The 22204-nt window shown below is 40.8% G+C and overlaps 1 protein-coding gene across 1 annotated transcript in view; it reads left to right on the top strand.

Annotated features, from left to right (window-relative positions):
- LOC139387384 (pappalysin-2-like) overlaps positions 1 to 22204 on the top strand; it is an 83390-nt gene that overhangs the window by 25405 nt on the left and 35781 nt on the right. Inside the window, exon 8 of the mRNA XM_071133529.1 lies at positions 5763 to 6060. Within this exon, the coding sequence (XP_070989630.1) occupies positions 5763 to 6060 (298 nt within the window). The remainder of the gene's footprint in view (positions 1 to 5762; positions 6061 to 22204) is intronic.

The raw sequence follows: 22204 nt of genomic DNA, 5'->3' as shown, positions 1-22204 counted from the left end.
TTGCTTCCTAAGTGGACCGTTTGATTTCACAGAAGTGTGATTGACTTGGAGTTACATTGTGTTGTTTAAGTGTTCCCTTTACTTTTTTTGAGCAGTGTATATAAAAAAAGGAAAAAAGTATTTGATCCCCTGCTGATTTTGTAAGTTTGCCCACTGACAAAGAAATGATCAGTCTATAATTTTAATGGTAGGTTTATTTGAACAGTGAGAGACAGAATAACAACAACAAAAAATCCAGAAAAATGCATGTCAAAAATGTTATAAATTGATTAGCATTTTTGACATGCGTTTTTCTGCATTTTTGTTGTTGTTATTCTCTCTATATATATATATCAACATTTTGAACACACCTACACACCTACTTTTTTATTTATTTGTACTATTTTATACATTCTAGAATAACAGTGAAGACAACAGACCTATGAAATAACACATGGAATCATGTAGTAACCCAAAAATAGTTTCGGTTCAAATCAAAACAAATTTGAGATTGTTGAAAGTTGCCACCCTTTGCCTTGATGACAGCTTTGCACTCTTGGCATTCTCTCAACCAGCTTCATGAGGAATGTTTTTCCAACAGCCGTGAAGGAGTTCCCACATATGCTGAGCACTTGTTTGCTGCTTTTCCTTCACTCTGCTGTCCAACTCATCCCAAACCATCTCAATTCAGTTGATGTTGGGTAATTGTGGAGGCCAGGTCATCTGATGCAACACCATCACTCTCTTTCAAATAGCACTTTGTTTTTGGGTCATTGTCCTGTTGAAAAACAAATAATAGTCCCACTAAGTGGATGGCATTTTGCTGCAGAATGCTGTGGTAGCCATGCTGGTTAAGTGTGACTTGAATTCTAAATAAATCACTGACAATCTCACCAGCAAAGCACTCCCATACCATCACACCTCCTCCATGCTTCACGGTGGGAACCACACATGTGGAGTTCATCCGTTCACCTACTCTGCATCTCACAAAGACATGGCGGTTGGAACCAAAAATCTCAAATTTGGACTCATCAGGCCAAAGGACAGATTTTCACCAGTCTAATGTCCATTGCTCGTGTTTCTTGGCCCAAGCAAGTCTTGTCTTATTATTGGTGTCCCTTAGTAGTGTTTTTTTGCAGCAATTCAACCATGAAGGCCTGATTCATGCAGTCTCCTCTGAACAGTTGAGATGTGTCTGTTACTTGAACTCTGTGAAGCATTTATTTGGGCTGCAATCTGACGTGCAGTTAACTCTAATGAACTTATCCTCTGCAGCAGAGTTAATTCTGGGTCTTCCTTTCCTGTGGCGGTCCTCATGGGAGTCAGTTTAATCATAGTGCTTGATTGTTTTTGCAACTGTACTTGAAACTTTCAAAGTTCTTGAAATTCATGTCTTAAAGTAATGATGGACTGTCGTTTCTCTTGCTTATTTGACCTTCTCTTGCCATAAAATGGACATGATCTTTTACCAAATAGGGCTATCTTCTGTATGCCACCCCTACCATGTCACAACACAACTGATTGGCTCAAATGCATTTAGAAGGAAAGCTCTGGAGCAGGTTTTCATCAAGGATCTCTCGTACTTTGCTCCGTTCATCTTTCCCGAGATCCTGACTAGTCTCCCAGTCCCTGCCGCTGAAAATCATCCTCACAGCATGATCCTGCCACCATCATGCTTCACCGTAGGGATGTTGCCAGGTTTCCTCCAGACGTGATGCTTGGCATTCAGGCCAAAGAGTTCAATCTTGGTTTCATCAGACCAGAGAATCTTGTTTCTCATGGTCTGAGAATCCTTCAGGTACCTTTTGGCAAACCTTTTGGCAAAATGTGCCTTTTACTGAGGAGTGGCTTCCGTTTGGCCACTCTACCATAAAGGCCTTATTGGTGGAGTGCTGCAGAGATGGAAGGTTATCCCATCTCCACAGATGAACTCTGTAGCTTTGTCAGAACGACCATCGTGTTCTTGGTCACCACCCTGACTAAAGCCCTTCTCCCCCGATTGCTGAGTTTGGTCGGACGGCCTGCTCTAGGAAGAGTCTTGGTGGTTCCAAACTTCTTCCATCTAAGAATGATGGAGGCAAGTGTTCTTGGGGATCTTCAATGCTGCAGACATTTTTTGGTACCCTTCCCCAGAGCTGTGCCTCGACACGATCCTGTCTCGGAGCTCGATGGCCAATTTCTTCAACCTCATGGCTTGGATTTTGCTCTGACGTGCACTGTCAACTGTGGGACCTTATATAGACAGATATGTGCCTTTCCAAATCATGGCCAATCAATTGCATTAACCACAGGTGGACTCCAATCAAGTTGTAGAAACATCTCAAGGATGATCAATGGAAACAGGATGCACCTGAGCTCAATTTCTTGTCTCATAGCAAAGTGTCTGAATTCTTACAGTGGGGCAAAAAAGTATTTAGTCAGCCACAAATTGTGCAAGTTCTCCCACTTAAAATGATGAGAGAGGCCTGTAATTTTCATCATAGGTAAACTTCAACTATGACAGACAAAATGAGAAAAATAAATCCAGAAAATCACATTGTAGGATTTTTAATGAATTATTTGCGAAGTATGGTAGAAAGTATTTAGTCAATAACAAAAGTTTATCTCAATACTTTGTTATATACCCTTTGTTGGCAATGACAGAGGTCAACCGTTTTCTGTAAGTCTTCACAAGGTTTTCACACACTGTTGCTGGTATTTTGGCCCATTCCTCCATGCAGATCTCCTCTAGAGCAGTGATGTTTTGGGGCTGTTGCTGTTCCTTCTTTATTATTTTCTCCAAACCCTACCACCCCTCCCCTAATTGGAGTAAACTAATGGAATACAATAGTTAGGCTTCCACTTCCAGCTGATACATACTACATACATTTCACGGACAGTACATTTTACATGAGTTCTTTTTTATTTGTTTTTAGTCCCAGCCTTCAGCTAACCTCAACCCCTCCCATCTATCTCTGAACACCATACCATTTTGATTCCTAGTTGCCATATATTTTTCCATTGTGCTGTGATGTTTCACAAAAGTTCTGAACCTTTCTATTCTCATAGTTTCTACAGATTGTAAATGGAAGATAAACACATTTGCTAATAGTATTATTATACTATTGATCGTTTGATTATGGCTTATCGAATCACCCAGCAGTCCTATTTGCAGAGTTGGCTCCAAGTAAATGTTGCATTTTTTCAGCCATTCCTGAACCTGGGACAAAAACAAGCTACATACACCTCCGTTCAAAAGTTTAGGTCACTTAGAAATGTCCTTGTTTTTGAAAGAAAAGCACATTTTTTGTCCATTAAAATAACGTCAAATTGATCAGAAATACAGTGTAGACATTGTTAATGTTGTAAATGACTATTGTAGCTGGAAACGGCAGATTTTTTAATGGAATATCTACATAGGCGTACAGAGGCTCATTATCAGCAACCATCACCCCTGTGTTCCAATGGCACGTTGTGTTAGCTGATCCAAGTTTATCATTAGAAAACTATTTTGCAATTATGTTAGCACAGCTGAAAACTATTGTCCTGATTAAAGAAGCAATAAAACTAGCCTTCTTTAGACTAGTTGTGTATCTGTAGCATCAGCGCTTGAGGCTCAAAATGGACAGAATCTAAGAACCTTCTGAAAGTCTTCAGTCTATTCTTGTTCTGAGAAATGAAAGCTATTCCATGTGAGAAATTGTGTACTACTCCCTTCACAGAACAGCGCAAACTGGCCCTAACCAGAATAGAAAGAGGAGTGGGAGGCCCCAATGCACAACTGAGCAAGAGGACAAGTGCATTAGAGTGTCAGACCCCTCACAAGTCCTCAACTGGTAGTTTCATTAAATTGTACCCGCAAAACACCAGTCTCGATGTCAACAGTGAAGAGGCGACTCCGTGATGCTGGCCTTCTAGGCAGCAAATAATAATTTTTTAATAACTGTCTTGCCTAGTTAAATAAATGTTACACACATACACCACACCGGCCAAAAAGTTATTTTGTTGGCATTTACGTATGTCCCCATTACCAGTAAAACATAATCAAAACCTATTTATTTCATTTACTTGCTTTGCTGTTTTGTTGTTCATTTCTTCAGTCGTTTCATTCTTAACCTGGATTTCTATTGAACGTCGTTTGGGTCTTTGCATGTCAAAACAGATACACGTCAAATAACACTATTTGGTTAGCCTTCAAAATAAAAGTATGTCATTGACAGTGATGCAAATTAATACAAATAGTAGAATTATGCCATAATTGAATAGATCATGCTAAACAAGGTTGGAATGTTGACATATAAAATCAACAAAAGACAATAATTTGTTAATTTGACAAAAATCTGTTGAAATCACACTGTATGTATTAAACTTAAGAATTGTATTGGGGGCATTCTTACTTCTCTGTACAGCCTTACCTATGGATTGTGGATCAATGACATGGGTTATCAGTCTACTCAGTGACACCCAGAGAACATTAGTGTTGTAGCTTTTATTGCGGGACTGTGAAACAACTGTGAATTGAGCCACATCTATTGTCAACCTACTTTGTGTATTGAACACTATTCCAGAGGAAAAACAATACTGTGTGGATGTTTTGGAGTATGATAACTCTGAGGAGGATGTTGGGAAAAAATATATAGGGCATTGAGTAGACTGATACCCCGTTTAATTTATCCCCAATCCTTAGGTAAAGCGGCACAGTGCAATATGAATGTCAATACACACAATACACACAATAGGCTGACTGGGGGGGTGACACAGTCACAGTCCCACGATAAGAGCTACACCGCTAATATTTGTGTTAACTCTTCACAGTTGTGTACTGTGGGTGTCATCCTTATTGTGGCTAGCTTCACAAAACCCGGTCTGGTCAAGCCTCACTAGCCAGATGAAGCAAGCTGGCTGCTTATAATGTTAGCTTTGGGCAACAGGGTTAAGTAGCTGGCTAGCTATTTATTTTCCCGAACTGAAGTTCAATTTCAATAGGCAAACAACAAGTGGCTACCTAGCTAATACTTATTTACAAGGATTCCTCAAGGGCAATGAATTCCATTATATTGGCGTTAATGGATTTCACCTTTGAGTTGTCTCGCTGAAATGTTCTTACTCTTTCAAATAACTGCTCGACTTGTTGATTGCTCGATCCACACAGCAGACATTGTGGACTAGGTTAGAAATGCTGTGTTGCACATGTAGCACAAATTTTACGCCATGTACCTACATTATATAGGTATGCACGTCAGCTTTGACATCGTCTTTGCACATCGGCATTAAACTAGACATTGGGCCGATACCGATGTTGGCATTTTTAGCAAATATTGTCAGATTCCGATATGTTCACCGATATATCGTGCATTCCTATTTTTTTTTATCAATTAATATATTTGCGTTTAACCATAATATTTATTCTAATATTCCTTCTGTATTTTCTGGTGGATTAAACTGAAATTGCAACAAGCTTTCTATTGCTTGTTTTAAAAATAGCGATATTTTGGAGATGTTTTCATTTTCAAATAACCGAAAGTGGGAGGTTGTAATCTGAATGAAGGGGAAAAGGCCATTCTTGAACATGGCGTGACAACAGTGTACATTTAGCAATTATTGAAACTCTCCACAATACAAGCCACGCATTGTGTCTACCTGAATCATAATTCTTTGGCTGTTCATTTTAGCAGGTAATGTCAAGTCACACCAGTATTTGTTTTCTAGGTGTTTATGAATAAATAAAGGGATAAGCATATGCATTTTTCTCTGGAACTACTTGATTATACAGGTGATGATTGTCCACCATGTTGTCTCTACAGATAACCAGGCAATCGCCAACATCGAGCTAATAACAGACACAGACGAGTCTCTTGACATGGGTCCACAGCACGTCTTCTGTGATGTTCCCCTCACTCTACGTCTGCACACCGGAAAAAGGGTGGCAGCTGTCAAACTGAGCACCTTTGATGAGAAGATGGAGATTGATGCTATCCTGTTCACTTCTGGCCCCCACAATCCTCTCTGCTCCAGTTGCCAGCCTCTGATCTACCGAGTTGTCAGGCAACCAGCGTTTTCAGGCGATCTGGTCCAGCAAACTCTGCTTACATTTACAGACAGGTAAGATTGACACAAGCAAGATTGACACTGACAAATACTTTGACCTTAGTCTGGAAAGTTCTCCTGTGCCGACACAGATGTATTGTTTACACTCTGGAATTCTGCAAATACTATGCCCTTAGTCCAGAAAGTTCTCCTGTGCGGAGATTTATTGTTTGGAAGTCATGTACCACTGCTCCAAGAACTGGGCCCAAAAATACAAAGAAATACAAAATCACGATCATAATGTATGTCAGTTACAAAGATCAAACAATGCAATCTTCTATAGCCACAGAAGCTGAGATATTCATAATTCTAGTGTTTTGGTTTGGTATTGTTTTCGCAACACAAAAACCAAATGCATTCAATATGCTTCTTAGCCCTAGCTACTGATACAAATCAACATCAAGGGCCTTATTCAAAAAAAAGTTTACAGTGGATTGCTGCGTACGTCAAATCATTTTTATCCCACACTGTGAGAAAAGGTGTTAAAAAACACTTAAGTGTTCTTCTTCTATCTTACTTTTATTCATAGCAGTCTGCTTGGATTCTATATTAGCATCATACACTATTTTTTTTGAATGATTTTGTAATTTTTCACAAACACTTTCTGGGATGTTTCTTTTCAAGCGCTTAGTTGCGGGAGTAGGTGGATATGCTGAAGAGGTCAGGTTGAAGAATACATTTGGTCTCTAAAAGTTCCACAAGCAGCTGTAAGTGCAAAAAGATGTAAAAACCAAGGGGAATTAAGTTATGTGGAGGGAAGAGAGGCAGTCTCTGGAATATAAACCAAATGTGACCAGCAGAAACAGTAAACACCAGTGGCTGTTTGGACCTGTTCCTCAGCTATTTCCTCTCGCTGAAGGCTCTTCACTGTATGCTCATCATGGTTAGTATATGATAAGTGAGAGGCCTGTCATTTGGAAGAGGGGGTGAAGAGAGAGAAGTGGAGTGTATTGCAGGAGAGAAATTAAAGGAAGGCTACGCATTGTGACTGACTGAGTCTACACTGCCACCAAGAGGTATATCTGGCAAAGCAAGATTGTTTTGCACTTGATATCCTAATCCTTAAAAATAGACTCCAATTTTTGGTCCATTAGTAGTGAAAAAAATCACTTTTGGGGCATGTGTGAAATAGGAGTAGATGTCGTTAATCCATGGTCAAGGATGTATTATTTCCCCCTGACCCTCATCTTTTGGTTTCTACTATTGCGTACATTAATAACATTCCAGTGTCCATTAAGGCACAAAACTACACAGAGTCTAAGTCCTGACAAAAAAACACTCATGTAAAATGTCCTCCGGTGGAATGCTAGAGAGAGGGGGCTGTTAGAGCTGATCCATAATTAATAAGGGTAATTTGTAGCGGGAGGAAATCCGACACGCCTGAGAGAGTAGATAATGTGCATTTTTGTAGGTATTCTTTACAGCTGGCCGGAGACAATGGTAATCAAGCAGTGCTGGCGGGAAATCAAGGGTAGGCTCTTTTTATAGTTTGGAGCTGACCAAAACAGCTCAATAGCCCTAGGACAGGAGGTATGATATCACCGTGCCCACTGTACATCCAGTTTAGGTTTAAGGTCACTGCTTCCTACAGCAAGGTTAGACGATTAGGTGACTAGACACAAATACACAAGACAAGAAACAGTGTTGGGGAAGCTACTCTGAAAATAAAGTTTACCAAGCTAGCAACTATTTCACACTGGAAGAAGTTAAGCTAAACAAATATGTATTTTTTTTTACATAATTAAAGTTACTTTTCACTTTGTGAAAAATTATCATATGTAAATCTGAAATGTCATAGACTACAAATTGCAAGAACAGATCACTTTACCCCAGTGTTACAGGTTAGAGTGCCTTCAGAAAATATTCACACATTTCCAAATTTTTTTGTGGTACAGACTGAATTACATATGGATTAAATTGAGATTTTGTGTCACTGGCCTACACACCATACCCCATAATGTCAAAGTGGATTAATATAAAATTAAAGGCTGAAATGTCTTTGTTTTGGCAAGCCTAAATACGTTCAGGATTAAACTATTGCTTAACAAGTCACATAAGTTGCATGGACTCACTCTGTGTGCAAGAATAGTGTTTAACACAATTTTTTAAATGACTACCTCATCTCAGTACCCCACACATACAATTTTTTGTAAGGTCCCTCAGTCGAGCAGTGAATTTCAAACATAGAATCAACCACAAAGACCAGGGAAGTTTTCTAATTTCTCACAAAGAAGATCACTTATTGGTAGATGGGTAAAAAAAAGTGTTCATTGAATATCCCTTTAAGCATGTTAAAGTTATTAATTACGCTTTGGATGGTGTATCAATACATCCAGTTGCTACAAACTCCTTACTAACTCAGTGGCTAGAGAGGAACAAAACCGCTCCGGGATTTCAACATGAGGCCAATGGTGACTTTAAAACAGTTACAGAGTTGAATGGCTGTGATAGCAGAAAACTGAGGATGGATCAACAACATTGTAGTTACTCTACAATACTAACCTAAATGACAGTGAAAAGAAGGAAGCCTGTACAGAATAAAAGATATTCCAAAACATGCATCCTGTTTGGCACTAAAGTAGTACAACTTTTTGTCCTTAATACAAAGTGTTGTGTTTGGGGCAAATCCAACACAACACATCACTGAGTACCACTCTTCATATTTTCAAGCATGGTGGTGGCTGCATCATGTTATGGGCATGCTTGTCATTGGCAAGGACTAGGGAGTTTTTTAGGATAAAAATAAACAGAATAGAGCTAAACGCAGGCAAAATCCTAGAGGAAAACCTGGTTGAGTCTGCTTTCCAACAGACTCTGGGAGACAAATGCACCATTCAGCAGGAAAATAACCTAAAACACAAGGCCAAATATACAATGGAGTTACTTACCAAGACAACATTGAATGTTCCTGAGCTGCCTAGTTATGTTTTGACTTAAATTGGCTTGAAAATCTATGGCAAGACTTGAAATGGTGTCTAGCATTGATCAAAAACCAACTTGATAGAGCTTGAAGAATTAAAATAATAATAATATACAGATATTGTACAATCAAGGTGTGCAAAGCTCCTAAAGGTGATTCTAACATGTCCTGACTCAGGTGGGTAAATAATTATGTATATGAGATATTTAAGTATTTCATATTCAATAAATGTGCACTATCTGTTTGTCATTATGTGGTATTGATTGTAGATTGCTGTGATTTTTATTATTTTTTTATCCATTTTGAATTCCGTCTGTAACTCATATTTTCGTATTTTCTTCTGTTGAAGCCATTCTGTTGTTGATTTGCTTCTGTGTTTTGGGTTGTTGTTCTTCAATTGGCAGACAGATAGCCTTACATTCTCCTGCAAAATGTTTTGATAAACATGGGAATTCATTTTTCCATTGATGAGAGCAAGCTGTCCAGGCCCTGAGGCAGCAAAGCAGCCCCAAACCATGATGCTCCCTCCACCATATTTTACAGTTGGGATGAGGTTTGATGTTGGTGTGCTGTGCCTTTTTTTCTCCACACATAGTTAAACTCAACTTTAGTTTAATTTGTTTACAGAATATTTTGCCAGTATTGCTGTGGAACATCCAGGTGTTCTTTAGCGAACTTCAGACTTGCAGAAATGTTTTTTTTTGTGACAGCAGTGGCTTCTTCCATGGTGTCCTCCCATGAACACCATTCTTGTTTAGTGTTTTACTTATCGTAGACTCGTCAACAGAGATGTTAGCATGTTCCAGAGATTTCTGTAAGTCTTTAGCTGACACTAAGATTCTTCTTAACCTCATTGAGCATTCTGCGCTGTGCTCTTGCAGTGATCTTTGCAGGACGGCCACTCCTAGGGAGAGTAGCAACAGTGCTGAACTATCTCCATTTATAGACAATTTGTCTTGCCATGGACTGATGAACATTAAGGCTTTTAGAGATGCTTTTGTAACCCTTTCCAGCTTTATGTAAGTCAACAATTCTTAATCTTAGTTATTCTGAGATCTCTTTTGTTCGAGGCATGGTTCACATACAGTGAATTGGAATTGTGTGAATAGCAAACTCAAATTTTGTGAGTGTTTTTTATATTGCAGGGCAGCTCTAACCAACATCTCCAATCTCGTCTCATTGATTGGACTCCAGGTTAGCTGACTACTGACTCCAATTAGCTTTTGGAGAAGTCATTAGCCTAGGGGTTCACATATTTTCCAACCTACACTGTGAATGTTTAAATTATGTATTCAATATAGACAAGAAAAATACAATAATTTGTGTGTTATTAGTTTAAGCACACTGTGTTTGTCTATTGTTGTGACCAATTTATGTAGAAATACAGGTAATTCCAAAGGGTTCACATACTTTTTCTTGCAATTGTATGTTCCAAGCGCAATGCACAACAACAGAGTATCACAACCGTAATGACCATTCATTCACAATTATACAGTTTTGTCCAATACAGTAATACAAATATAATTATAAACTGTGTACCCAATAAAAAAATGTGAGTGCAGTAAATTATCTCAGTTCAGTTCCTACCACGATGCACCAGTCAAATGTCCCTCTATAGAGATGAGGCAACGATAGTGATTGTAGAAGCTGTAGATGATGACCCTCTGTAGGAGGTGAAGTAGTTTCAAGTTTCATTAGTCGTATGGGATACGCATGCAAAACATCGTCCAACGAAATATAAAATGAAATAGTAAAAAAAAAGAAGACGAACATGCAGTAAATGGCAGTAGTATAGATTAAACATAGGAGCATAGGTATAATACAGAAAGGTACAATTAATAGTACAATATTTACACGTGTATTTGTGAAGGAGGGGATGCTTGTGTGGAGAATCAGAGCAGGTGGTCAGTCCAATTCAAGTGTTCAGTAGTCTGATGGCTTGTAGACAAAAACAGTTTCTGAGCCTGTTGGTATCAGACCTCATGCTCCAGTACCGTCTGCCCGACTGTAAGGGAGAGAACAGCTTGTGGCTGGGGTGTGTGGGGACCATGATGATGCTGCGTACATTCCTCAGGCACCATTTTGAGTAGATGTCCTGGATGGGTGGGAACACGGTCCCAGTGATGTACTGGGCCATCTTCATCAGCCGCTGGAGGGCCTTGCGGTCATGGACGGAGATATTCCCATACCAGGCTAAGATGAAACCAGTCAGGACGCTCTCGGTGGTGCAGTGGTAGTATTTGGAGAGGACTCGGGGCAGCATGCCAAATTTCTTCAGCCGCCTTAGGAAGTGGAGATGGTGTTGCGTTTTCTTGACAAGAGTGGTGGTGGTTTTGGTCCATGACAAGTCCTTGGTGATGTGGATGCTGAGGAACTTCCTGAAGTCAGCAATCAACTCCTTTGTTTTTCTGACTTTGAGGGAGAGGTTGTTTTCATGACACCGCAATTCCAATTCACTTACCTCCTCCCTATAGCCTGACTCGTCTTTGTTGGTTATCAGGCCTACAACCATGGTGTCCTCAGCAAACTTGAAAATTGAGTTGGTGTTGTGCAAAGCCACGCAGTCGTGGGTGAACAGGGAGTACGATAGAGTACAGAGGACACACCCCTGGGGGGGGGGCCCTGTGTTAAAACCTCTTTGGGCTAGGGGGCAGTATTTTTCCGTCTGGATGAAAAGCGGGCCCAAACTAAACTGCCTGTTACACAGGCCCAGATGCTAGGATATGCATATAATGGTAGATTTGGATAGAAAACACTGTAAAGATTCTAAAACTATTAGAAACTAAAATTATGTCTGTGAGTATAACATAACTTATATGGCAGGCAAAAACCAGAGGACAAACCATCCAGAAAAAAACAATTTCAGCCCACTACTGTTTCCAATGTCTGTCATGTTTAATATGAAGGGAAAACCTCATAGATTGCAGTTCCTAGGGCTTCCACTAGATGTCAACAGTCTTTAGAAAGAGTTTCAGGCTTGTTTTTGGAAAAATGAGCTAGAATTTGTAGTGGCTCCCATTTTGGCTGTAGTGTTTTCATGCGCGTGGTGTTTTCATGCGTGTTCTTTGTTGTTTATCTCCGGTAAAGACAATAACGATTCTCCGTCTTAAATGTTATCATTTATTTACATATTAGGGTACCTGAGGTTTGATTATAAACGTTGTTAGACTTGTTTGGAGAAGTTTATTGGTAACGTTTGGGATTAATTTTGTATGCATTTTGAAGGAGGGAAACCGGTGGATTATTGAATGAAGCAGGACTTTATCGAACAAAAGGACCATTTGTGATGTAGCTGGGACCTTTTGGACTGCCAACAGAAGAAGATCTTCAAAGGTAAGGCATTTATTTTATCGCTATTTCTGACTTTCGTGGTGCACCTGCCTGGTTGAAAAATGCTTTTAATGCGTTTGTGTGCGGGGCACTGTCCTCAGATAATCACATGGTGTGCTTTCGCCGTAAAGCCTTTTAAAAAGAAATCTGACACAGCGGCTGGTTTAACTAGAAGTTAAGCTTTTTTCTGATGTATTTTCATGAATGTCAAATATGACTATTTCTGTCATTTCAATTTCGCACTCTGTAATTTCACCGGATTTTGTCGAGGTGGGTCGCTAGCAGAACGCCTGCTAGAAAGGTTTTAAGAGTCAGTGTGGAGCGGGTGTTGTTGACAATTCTCACAGCCTGTGTTCTGCCTGTCAGGAAGTCCAGGATCCAGTTGCAGACGGTGGTGTCCAGACCCAGGGCTTTGAGCTTGGTATTGAGGTTGGAGGGAACAATAGTGTTGAACTGTAGTCAATGGACAGCATTTCCACATAGGTCCAGATGTATTGCAGCCGTGTGAATAGCGATGAAAATGGAAGCTTCCGTGGATCTGTGGGCCATGACCAGCCACTCAAAGCACTTCATGATGACCAGGGTGAGCGCGACGGGGTGATAGTCATTTAGCCATGACAACTTGGTTTTTTTGGCCACTGGGACGATGGTGGTATCTTTCAAGCAAGTGGGGACTACCTGAACATGTCCAAGAAGACGCCCACCAGCTGGTCAGCACACACTGTGAGGTCGCAGGGATGCCATATGGGCCAGCGGCTTTGTGTGTATTCACTCATTTTCACTCGTTTTCCTCACGTTAGCCTCGGAGAGTGAAAACCCCTGGTCGTCCAGAGCAGTGAGAGTCTATCTGGATGGCTTGGTATTGTCTGCCTCGAAGCGAGCATAGAATGTGTTAAGCTCATCTGGGAGGCTTCGGTGGGCACCGCACAGCTGGATTTTCCTTTTTAGTCTGTGATAGTCTGTAGTCCTTGCCACATGCGGCGCAAGTCTGAGTTGTCAAACATCAATTCAAGTTTAAGTCTGTATTGTATTATTGCGTCCCTAATGGATTTGCGTAGCTCGTACCAGCTTGCCTTGTACGCATCGTGCGTCACTGAGTCATCGGGGTACGTTCTGCTGACATTGAATGCTGCAGTATGGGCTCTCAGTATTGTTCATCCAGGGTTTTTGGTTGGGGTATGTCTGGATTGTTATTGTGGGTGCAACCTCATCAACACATTTCCTAATGAAGCCTGTGACTGATGATATACATTCCTGAATGTTGATGGATGAGTCCTGAGTGGATTAATCTTTGGACATAACAGTATTTTCAAAACAATCCAGCAGCATTGAGTCTGCCTCCTCTGTTCAGCGCCACACTATTCTCTTTGTTGGTGGCTCCCTCTTGAGTTGCTGCTTGTAAGCGGGGAGTAGGAACAGAGAAAATATATCTGATTGGTCGAAGTCGGGGTGGGGATGTCTTTGTACTCATCTTCGATGTTTGTGTATACGTGGTTAAGCACGGCGGATCTTCTTGTGGGGAAGGATACACTGCTTGTGATATTTTGGGGAAATATGTTTTAGAGTAGCTTGGTTAAAGTCACCCTCGACAATAAAGACTTCCTCTGGGTGAGAGGATTATTGCTGGCTAATGATCTTGTACAGTTCGTTGAGTGCTACATTGGTGTTTGCTTGTGGTGGTATGTACACAGTAGAGGTCGACCGATTCATCGGAATGGCCGATTAATTAGGGCCGATTTCAAGTTTTCATAACAATCGGTAATCTGCATTTTTGGACACCGATCATGGCCGATTACATTGCACTCCACGAGAAAACTGCGTGGCAGGCTAACTACCTGTTATGCGAGTGCAGCAAGGAGCCAAGGTAAGGTGCTAGCTAGCATTAAACGTATCTTATAAAAACAATAAATCTTAACATAATCACTAGTTAACTACACATGGTTGATAATATTACTAGTTTATCTAGCTTGTCCTGCGTTGCATATAATCGATGCGGTGCCTGTTAATTTATCATTGAATCATAGCCTACTTCGCCAAACGGGTGATTTAACAAGCGCATTCGTGAAAAAAGCACTGTCGTTGCAACAATGTGTACCTAACCATAAACATCAACGCCTTTCTTAAAATCAATACATAAGTATATATTTTTAAACCTGAAAATGTAATTATTATTGCCTGCTAACATGAATTTCTTTTAACTAGGGAAATTGTGTCACTTCTCTTGCGTTCTATGCAACAGAGTCAGGGTATATGCAGCAGTTTGGGCTGCCTGGCTCGTTGCGAACTGGGAAGACTATTTCTTCCTAACAAAGACAGCCAACTTCGCCAAAAGGGGGATGATTTCATTGCACGCAGAGTCAGGGTATATGCAACAGTTTGGGCTGCCTGGCTCGTTGAGAACTAATTTGCCAGAATTTTACGTAATTATAACATAACATTGAAGGTTGTGCAATGTAACAGGAATATTTAGACTTATGGATGCCACCCGTTAGATAAAATATGGAATGGTTCCGTATTTCACTGAAAGAATAAACTTTTATTCTCTAAATGATAGTTTCCAGATTTGACCATATTAATGACCTAAGGCTCGTATTTCTGTGTGTTATTATGTTATAATTAAGTCTATGATTTGATATTTGATAAAGCAATCTGACTGAGCAGTGGTAGGCAGCAGCAGGCTCGTAAGCATTCATTCAAACAGCACTTTTGTGCGTTTGCCAGCAGCTCTTCACAATGCTTCAAGCATTGCACTGTTTATGACCTCAAGCCTATCAACTCCCGAGATTAGGCTGGTGTAACCGATGTGAAATGGCTAGTTAGCGGGATGCGCGCTAATAGCATTTCAAATGTCACTCTTTCTGAGACTTGGAGTAGTTCTTCCCCTTGCTCTACAAGGGCCGCGGCTTTTTTGGAGCGATGGGTAACGATGCTTCGAGGGTGGCTGCTGTCGATGTGTTCCTGGTTCGAGCCCAGGTAGGGGCGAGGAGAGGGACGGAAGCTATACTGTTATACTGGCAATACTAAAGTGCCTATAAGAACATCCAATAGTCAAAGGTTTATGAAATACAAATGGTATAGAGAGAAATAGTCCTATAAATACTATAATAACCTCAACCTAAAACTTCTTACCTCGGAATATTGAAGACTCATGTTAAAAGGAACCACCAGCTTTCATATGTTCTGAGCAAGGAACTTAAACATATTGCACTTTTACTTTCTTCTCCAACACATTGTTTTTGCATTATTTAAACCAAATTGAACATGTTTCATTATTTATTTGAGGCTAAATTGATTTGATTGATGTATTATTTTAAGTTAAAATAAAAGTGTTCATTCAGTATTGTTGTAATTGTCATTATTACAAATAAATAAATAAATAAAAAATTGACCGATTAATCGGTATCAACTTTTTTGGTCCTACAATAATTGGTATCGGTATCGGCATTGAAAAATCATAATCGATCGACCTCTAGTACACAGCCGTGATAAAAACACGTGAATTCCATCTGCAAATACAGTGCCTTGCGAAAGTATTCGGCCCCCTTGAACTTTGCGACCTTTGCCACATTTCAGGCTTCAAACATAAAGATATAAAACTGTTATGTTTTGTGAAGAATCAACAACAAGTGGGACACAATCATGAAGTGGAACAACATTTATTGGATATTTCAAACTTTTTTAACAAATCAAAAACTGAAAAATTGGGCGTGCAAAATTATTCAGCCCCTTTACTTTCAGTGCAGCAAACTCTCTCCAGAAGTTCAGTGAGGATCTCTGAATGATCCAATGTTGACCTAAAAGACTAATGATGATAAATACAATCCACCTGTGTGTAATCAAGTCTCCGTATAAATGCACCTGCACTGTGATAGTTTCAGCGGTCCGTTAAAAGCGCAGAGAGCATCATGAAGAACAAGGAACACACCAGGCAGGTCCGAGATACTGTTGTGAAGAAGTTTAAAGCCGGATTTGGATAAAAAAAGATTTCCCAAGCTTTAAACATCCCAAGGAGCACTGTGCAAGCGATAATATTGAAATGGAAGGAGTATCAGACCACTGCAAATCTACCAAGACCTGGCCGTCCCTCTAAACTTTCAGCTCATACAAGGAGAAGACTGATCAGAGATGCAGCCAAGAGGCCCATGATCACTCTGGATGAACTGCAGAGATCTACAGCTGAGGTGGGAGACTCTGTCCATAGGACAACAATCAGTCGTATATTGCACAAATCTGGCCTTTATGGAAGAGTGGCAAGAAGAAAGCCATTTCTTAAAGATATCCATAAAAAGTGTCGTTTAAAGTTTGCCACAAGCCACCTGGGAGACACACCAAACGTGGAAGAAGGTGCTCTGGTCAGATGAAACCAAAATGGAACTTTTTGGCAACAATGCAAAACGTTATGTTTGGCGTAAAAGCAACACAGCTGAACACACCATCCCCACTGTCAAACATGGTGGTGGCAGCATCATGGTTTGGGCCTGCTTTTCTTCAGCAGGGACAGGGAAGATGGTTAAAATTGATGGGAAGATGGATGGAAACAAATACAGGACCATTCTGGAAGAAAACCTGATGGAGTCTGCAAAAGACCTGAGACTGGGACGGAGATTTGTCTTCCAACAAGACAATGATCCAAAACATAAAGCAAAATCTACAATGGAATGGTTCAAAAATAAACATATCCAGGTGTTAGAATGGCCAAGTCAAAGTCCAGACCTGAATCCAATCGAGAATCTGTGGAAAGAACTGAAAACTGCTGTTCACAAATGCTCTCCATCCAACCTCACTGAGCTCGAGCTGTTTTGCAGGAAGGAATGGGGAAAAATGTCAGTCTCTCGATGTGCAAAACTGAGACATAGAGAGATACATAGAGACATACCCCAAGCGACTTACAGCTGTAATCGCAGCAAAAGGTGGCACTACAAAGTATTAACTTAAGGGGGCTGAATAATTTTGCACGCCCAATTTTTCAGTTTTTGATTTGTTAAAAAAGTTTGAAATATCCAATAAATGTCGTTCCACTTCATGATTGTGTCCCACTTGTTGTTGATTCTTCACAAAAAAATACAGTTTTATATCTTTATGTTTGAAGCATGAAATGTGGTAAAAGGTCGCAAAGTTCAAGGGGGCCGAATACTTTTGCAAGGCACTGTAGTGGGTTCAGCATTTTAGCATCAGAAACTCCAGGTCGGGTGAACAGGAGCTCGCAATGTTTTCAACTTCGGTACACCAGGAATTGTTTATGAGGAAACATACACCCCCCGACTCTTATCAGAAATTTGAGTGTATTGTCCCTAAGTCATGTCTCAGTAAAATCAAAGACACAGCATTCCCTGATGTCCCTCTGCGATTGATGCCATGCTCTGAGATCACCAAGTTTATTTTCCAGTGATTTCACATTAGCCATCAGGATACTAGGAAGAAGAGGCCACGTAGCCTGTCTTTTCAGCCTAGCTTGGAGTCCCTTTTCCTTCCTCTTCTTTGTCATCGCCAGCATTCTCTTAGGTCATCTCGGCCAGAAGCAACAGGTAGGCCAGCTATGCGGGAAACAAAGGAGGTGTCATGACTGGCCTGTGAGGATCAGGTTATAGTGGATCAAAGTTCTGCAGATATATCTCTCCCTCCCGCAGAGGGGGACAGGTATGGAGGCGGGGGATTTTAATGATCTCACGCCCATTGTAAATTATAGGGCAACAGCCCAAATCCATTCTGTTCTCTAATGTGAGAGTCTGGAATGTCTGTGTGCCTTAGGAAGAGTTTACAGCCGAAAAAACTACAGAACATCATATGAATGGACTTTGGGACAATATATTTCATCAGCCAAAGTGGTGGTAACAATGATGGATATGATATGAAAATTAAAGTATATTTTATGATATTATTAAAGTTAAATTAGGATGTTGTCACGAAAACATTGTATCTTGAAGAGTTTTCATAATGTTCAGTTGAAGTCAGAAGTTTACATACACCTTAGCCAAATACATTTAAACTCAGTTTTTCACAATTCCTGACATTTAATCCTAGTAAACATTCCCTGTCTTAGGTCAGTTAGGATCACCACTTTATTTTAAGAATGTGAAATGTCAGAATAATAGTAGAGAGAATAATTTATTTCAGCTTTTATTTCTTTCATCACATTCCCAGTGGGTCAGAAGTTTACATACACTCAATTAGTATTTGGTAGCATTGCCTTTAAATTGTTGAACTTTTTCAGTTCTGCCCACAAATTTTCTATAGGTTTGAGGTCAGGGCTTTGCGATGGCCACTCCAATACCTTGACTTTTTTGTCCTTAAGCAACTTTGGAAGTATTATTGGGGTCATTGTCCATTTGAAAGACCCATTTGCGACCAAGCTTTAATTTCCTGACTGATGTCTTGAGATGTTGTTTCAATATATCCACATCATTTTCCTGTGTACATTCCTCCCTCATGATGCCATCTATTTTGAGAAGCACACCAGGCCCTCCTGCAGAAAAGCACCCCCACAACATGATGCTGCCAACCCAGTGCTTCACGGTTGAGATGGTGTTCTTCGGCTTGCAAGCATTACTCTTTTTCCTCCAAACATAACGATGGTCATTATGGCCAAACAGTTCTATTTTTGTTTCATCAGACCAGAGGACATTTCTCCAAAAAGTACGATCTTTGTCCCCATGTGCAGATGCAAACCGTAGTCTGTCTTTTTTTATGGCAGTTTTGGAGCAGTGGCTTCTTCCTTGCTGAGTGGCATTTCAGGTTATGTCAATATAGGACTCTTTTTACTGTGGATATAGATAATTTTGTACCTGTTTCCTCCAGCATCTTCACAAGGTCCTTTGCTGTTGTTCTGAGATTGATTTGCACTTTTCGCACCAAAGTACGTTAATCTCTAGGAGACAGAACGCGTCTCCTTCCTGAGTGGTATGACAGCTGCGTGGTCCCATAGTGTTTATACTTGCATACTATTGTTTGTATAGATAAACGTGGTACCTTCAGGCATTTGGAAATTGCTCCCAAGGATGAACCAGACTTGTGGAGGTCTACAATTATTTTTCTGAGTTCTTGGCTGATTTCTTTTGATTTTCCCATGATGTCAATCAAAGAGGCACTGAGTTTGATTGAAGTTTGAAATACATCCACAGGTACACCTCCAATTGACTCAAATTATGTCAATTAGCATATCAGAAGCTTCTAAAGCCATGACATAATTTTCCTAGCTGTTTAAAGGCACAGTCAACTTAGTGTATGTAAACTTGTATGTAAACATCTGTCCCACTGGAATTGTGATAGAGTGAATATAAGTGAAATAATCTGTCTGTAAACAATTGTTGGAACAATGACTTGTCATGCACAAAGTAGATGTCCTTTCCGACTTGCCAAAACTATAGTTTGTTAGCATGACATTTGTGGAGTTGTTGAAAAACTAATTTTAATGACTCCAACCTAAGTGTATTTAAACTTCGACTTCAACTGTATATGTGATGTTTACATACTTTATGTTCATATGTATCCATATGAAAGAGAATGTTTTGGTGATGATAAGACTGTGATATTAGTTGTCTAAAGGTGATCATAGTAAATCTTAATACCTTGCCTTGTAACTAGCTACGCCCAAGGGAACCCTGACAGCGTGTCATAAAGACGGAAAGCCGTGTTCCTCAGCTGTTGGATCACCCATCCTAAAGTCAGCAAGATGGAATTGCTGAGGACCGCCTATGAATGAGCCCATCAGTACAGGAGATAACCATGCTAATGATGGTGAGTCTGAAGTACAGATGGAAGCTGAAGATATCGAATGTGGAATGACAGTCATGTGTCCCTGACTCTCAGCTGAAGTCAGAAGATCCCAAAGAGACAGGAGACTTCCTGAGCGATTGGAGTATGATGAAATTGGGAAACCCCTGACAGTCATGTGACCCTGTCTCTTTGGGATCTTCTGACTTAAATTCTGGGATCTTCTGACTTCAGCTGAGAGTCAGGGTACTGTCATGTTATGACCTTAGTTCCTTTGTTTTGTCTTTGTTTTAGTATGGTCAGGGCGTGAGTTGGGGTTGGCAGTCTATTTGCTTTTTTCTATAATTTGGGATTTATGTGTTTGGCCTGGTATGGTTCTCAATCAGAGGCAGCTGTCCATCGTTGTCACTGATTGAGAACCATACTTAGGTAGCCTGGTTTCACATTTGAGGTGTGGGTGATTATTTTCTGTTATGTGTATGTCACCTTTCAGAACTGTTTTGTTTCGCCTTTGTTATTTTGTTTAGTGTTGTCGGTTGAATAAATAAATAAATGAACACTTACCACGCTGCTCATTGGTCCGATCTCTCCTACTCCTCCTCAGAGGAGGAAGACGAGCGTTACACCTGCTTATTTAAGATGGTGAGGAAAGCACTTTTCAAGAGCAACCAGGCATCCTCTACTGACCGGATGAAGTCAATATCCTTCCAGGATACCCGGGCCAGGTCAACTAGAAAGGCCTGCTCGCTGAAGTGTTTTAAGGACCATTTGACAGTGATGAGGGGTGGTCGTTTGACCGCGGATCCATTTTGGACGCAGGTAATGAGGCAGTGATCGCTGAGTGATCGCTGAGATCCTGGTTGAAGACAGCAGAGGTTTGTTTAGAGGGCAAGTTGGTCAGTATGATATCTAAGAGGGTGCCCATGGTTACGGATTTGGGGTTTTACCTGTTAGGTTCCTTGATAATTTGTGTGAGATTGAGGGCATCTAGCTTAGATTGTAGGACGGCCGGGGTGTTAAGCATATCCCAGTTTAGGTCACCTAACAGTACGAACTCTGAAGATAAATAGGGGACAATCAATCCACATATGGTGTCCAGGGCACAGCTCGGGGCTGAGGGGGGTCTATAACAAGCGGCAACAGTGAGAGACTTGTTTCTGGAAAGGTGTATTTTTAGAAGTAAAAGCTTGAATTCTTTGAGCACAGACCTGGATAGTATGACAGAATGCTGCAGGCTATCTCCGCAGTAGATTGCAACTCGGACACCTTTGGCAGTTCTATCTTGTCGGAAAATATAGTTGGGGATGGAAATTTCAGGATTTTTGGCCTTCCTAAGCCAGGATTCAGACACGGCTAGGACATCCTGGTTGGCAGAGTGTGCTAATGCAGTGAATAAAACAAACTTAGGGAGGAGGCTTCTAATGTTAACATGCATGAAACCAAGGCTTTTATGGTTAAAGAAGTCAACAAATGAGAGCACCTGGGGAATGGGAGTGGCGCTGGGGGTTGCAAGTCTAACCTCTACATCACCAGAGGAGGAGTAGGATAAGGGTATGGCTAAAGGCTATAAGAACTGGTCGTCTAGTGTGCTTGGAACAGAGAGTAAAAGGAGCAGATTTCTGGGCGTGGAAGAATATATTCAAGGCATAATGTACAGACAAGGGTATGGTAGAATGTGAGTACAGTGGAGGTAAACCTAGGCATTGAGTGACGATGAGAGACGTTTTGACTCTCGAGGCACCAGTAAAGCCAGGTGTGGAGGTTGGAACAAAAGGGCTATCTAAGGCATATTGGGCAGGGCTGGGGGCTCGACAGTGAAATAAGACAATCACTAACCAAACAATAGCAATAGACATGGCATATTGACATTAGGGAGAGGCATGTGTAGCCGATCATAGGGTCCAATGAGTAGAAATAGATGAGTCAGGGAGCTGATTCAGTAGTCGCTACTAGGCTAGGCGAGCTGGAGACACAGCGATTCAGACAGCTAGCTGGCCAGGGCTAGCAGACGGGCCTCCGGCGTCGTCGCAACGGAAGAGCCTGTTGAAACCACCTCGGACGATTACGTCGGCAGACCAGTCGTGATGGATCGGTGGGGCTCCGTGTCTGCAGTAAAGGGTCCAGGCCAATTGGCAAAAGAGGTATTGTAGCCCAAGAATTAGCTGGTGGGAGATTGGCCTAGCTTGAGGCTAGCTCAAG

Source organism: Oncorhynchus clarkii, chromosome 28 (assembly GCF_045791955.1).
Source record: "Oncorhynchus clarkii lewisi isolate Uvic-CL-2024 chromosome 28, UVic_Ocla_1.0, whole genome shotgun sequence".
Taxonomy (NCBI): Eukaryota; Metazoa; Chordata; class Actinopteri; order Salmoniformes; family Salmonidae; genus Oncorhynchus; species Oncorhynchus clarkii.
Note: the sequence above shows the minus strand (reverse complement) of the source record. Positions and strands in the feature narration are given on the sequence as shown.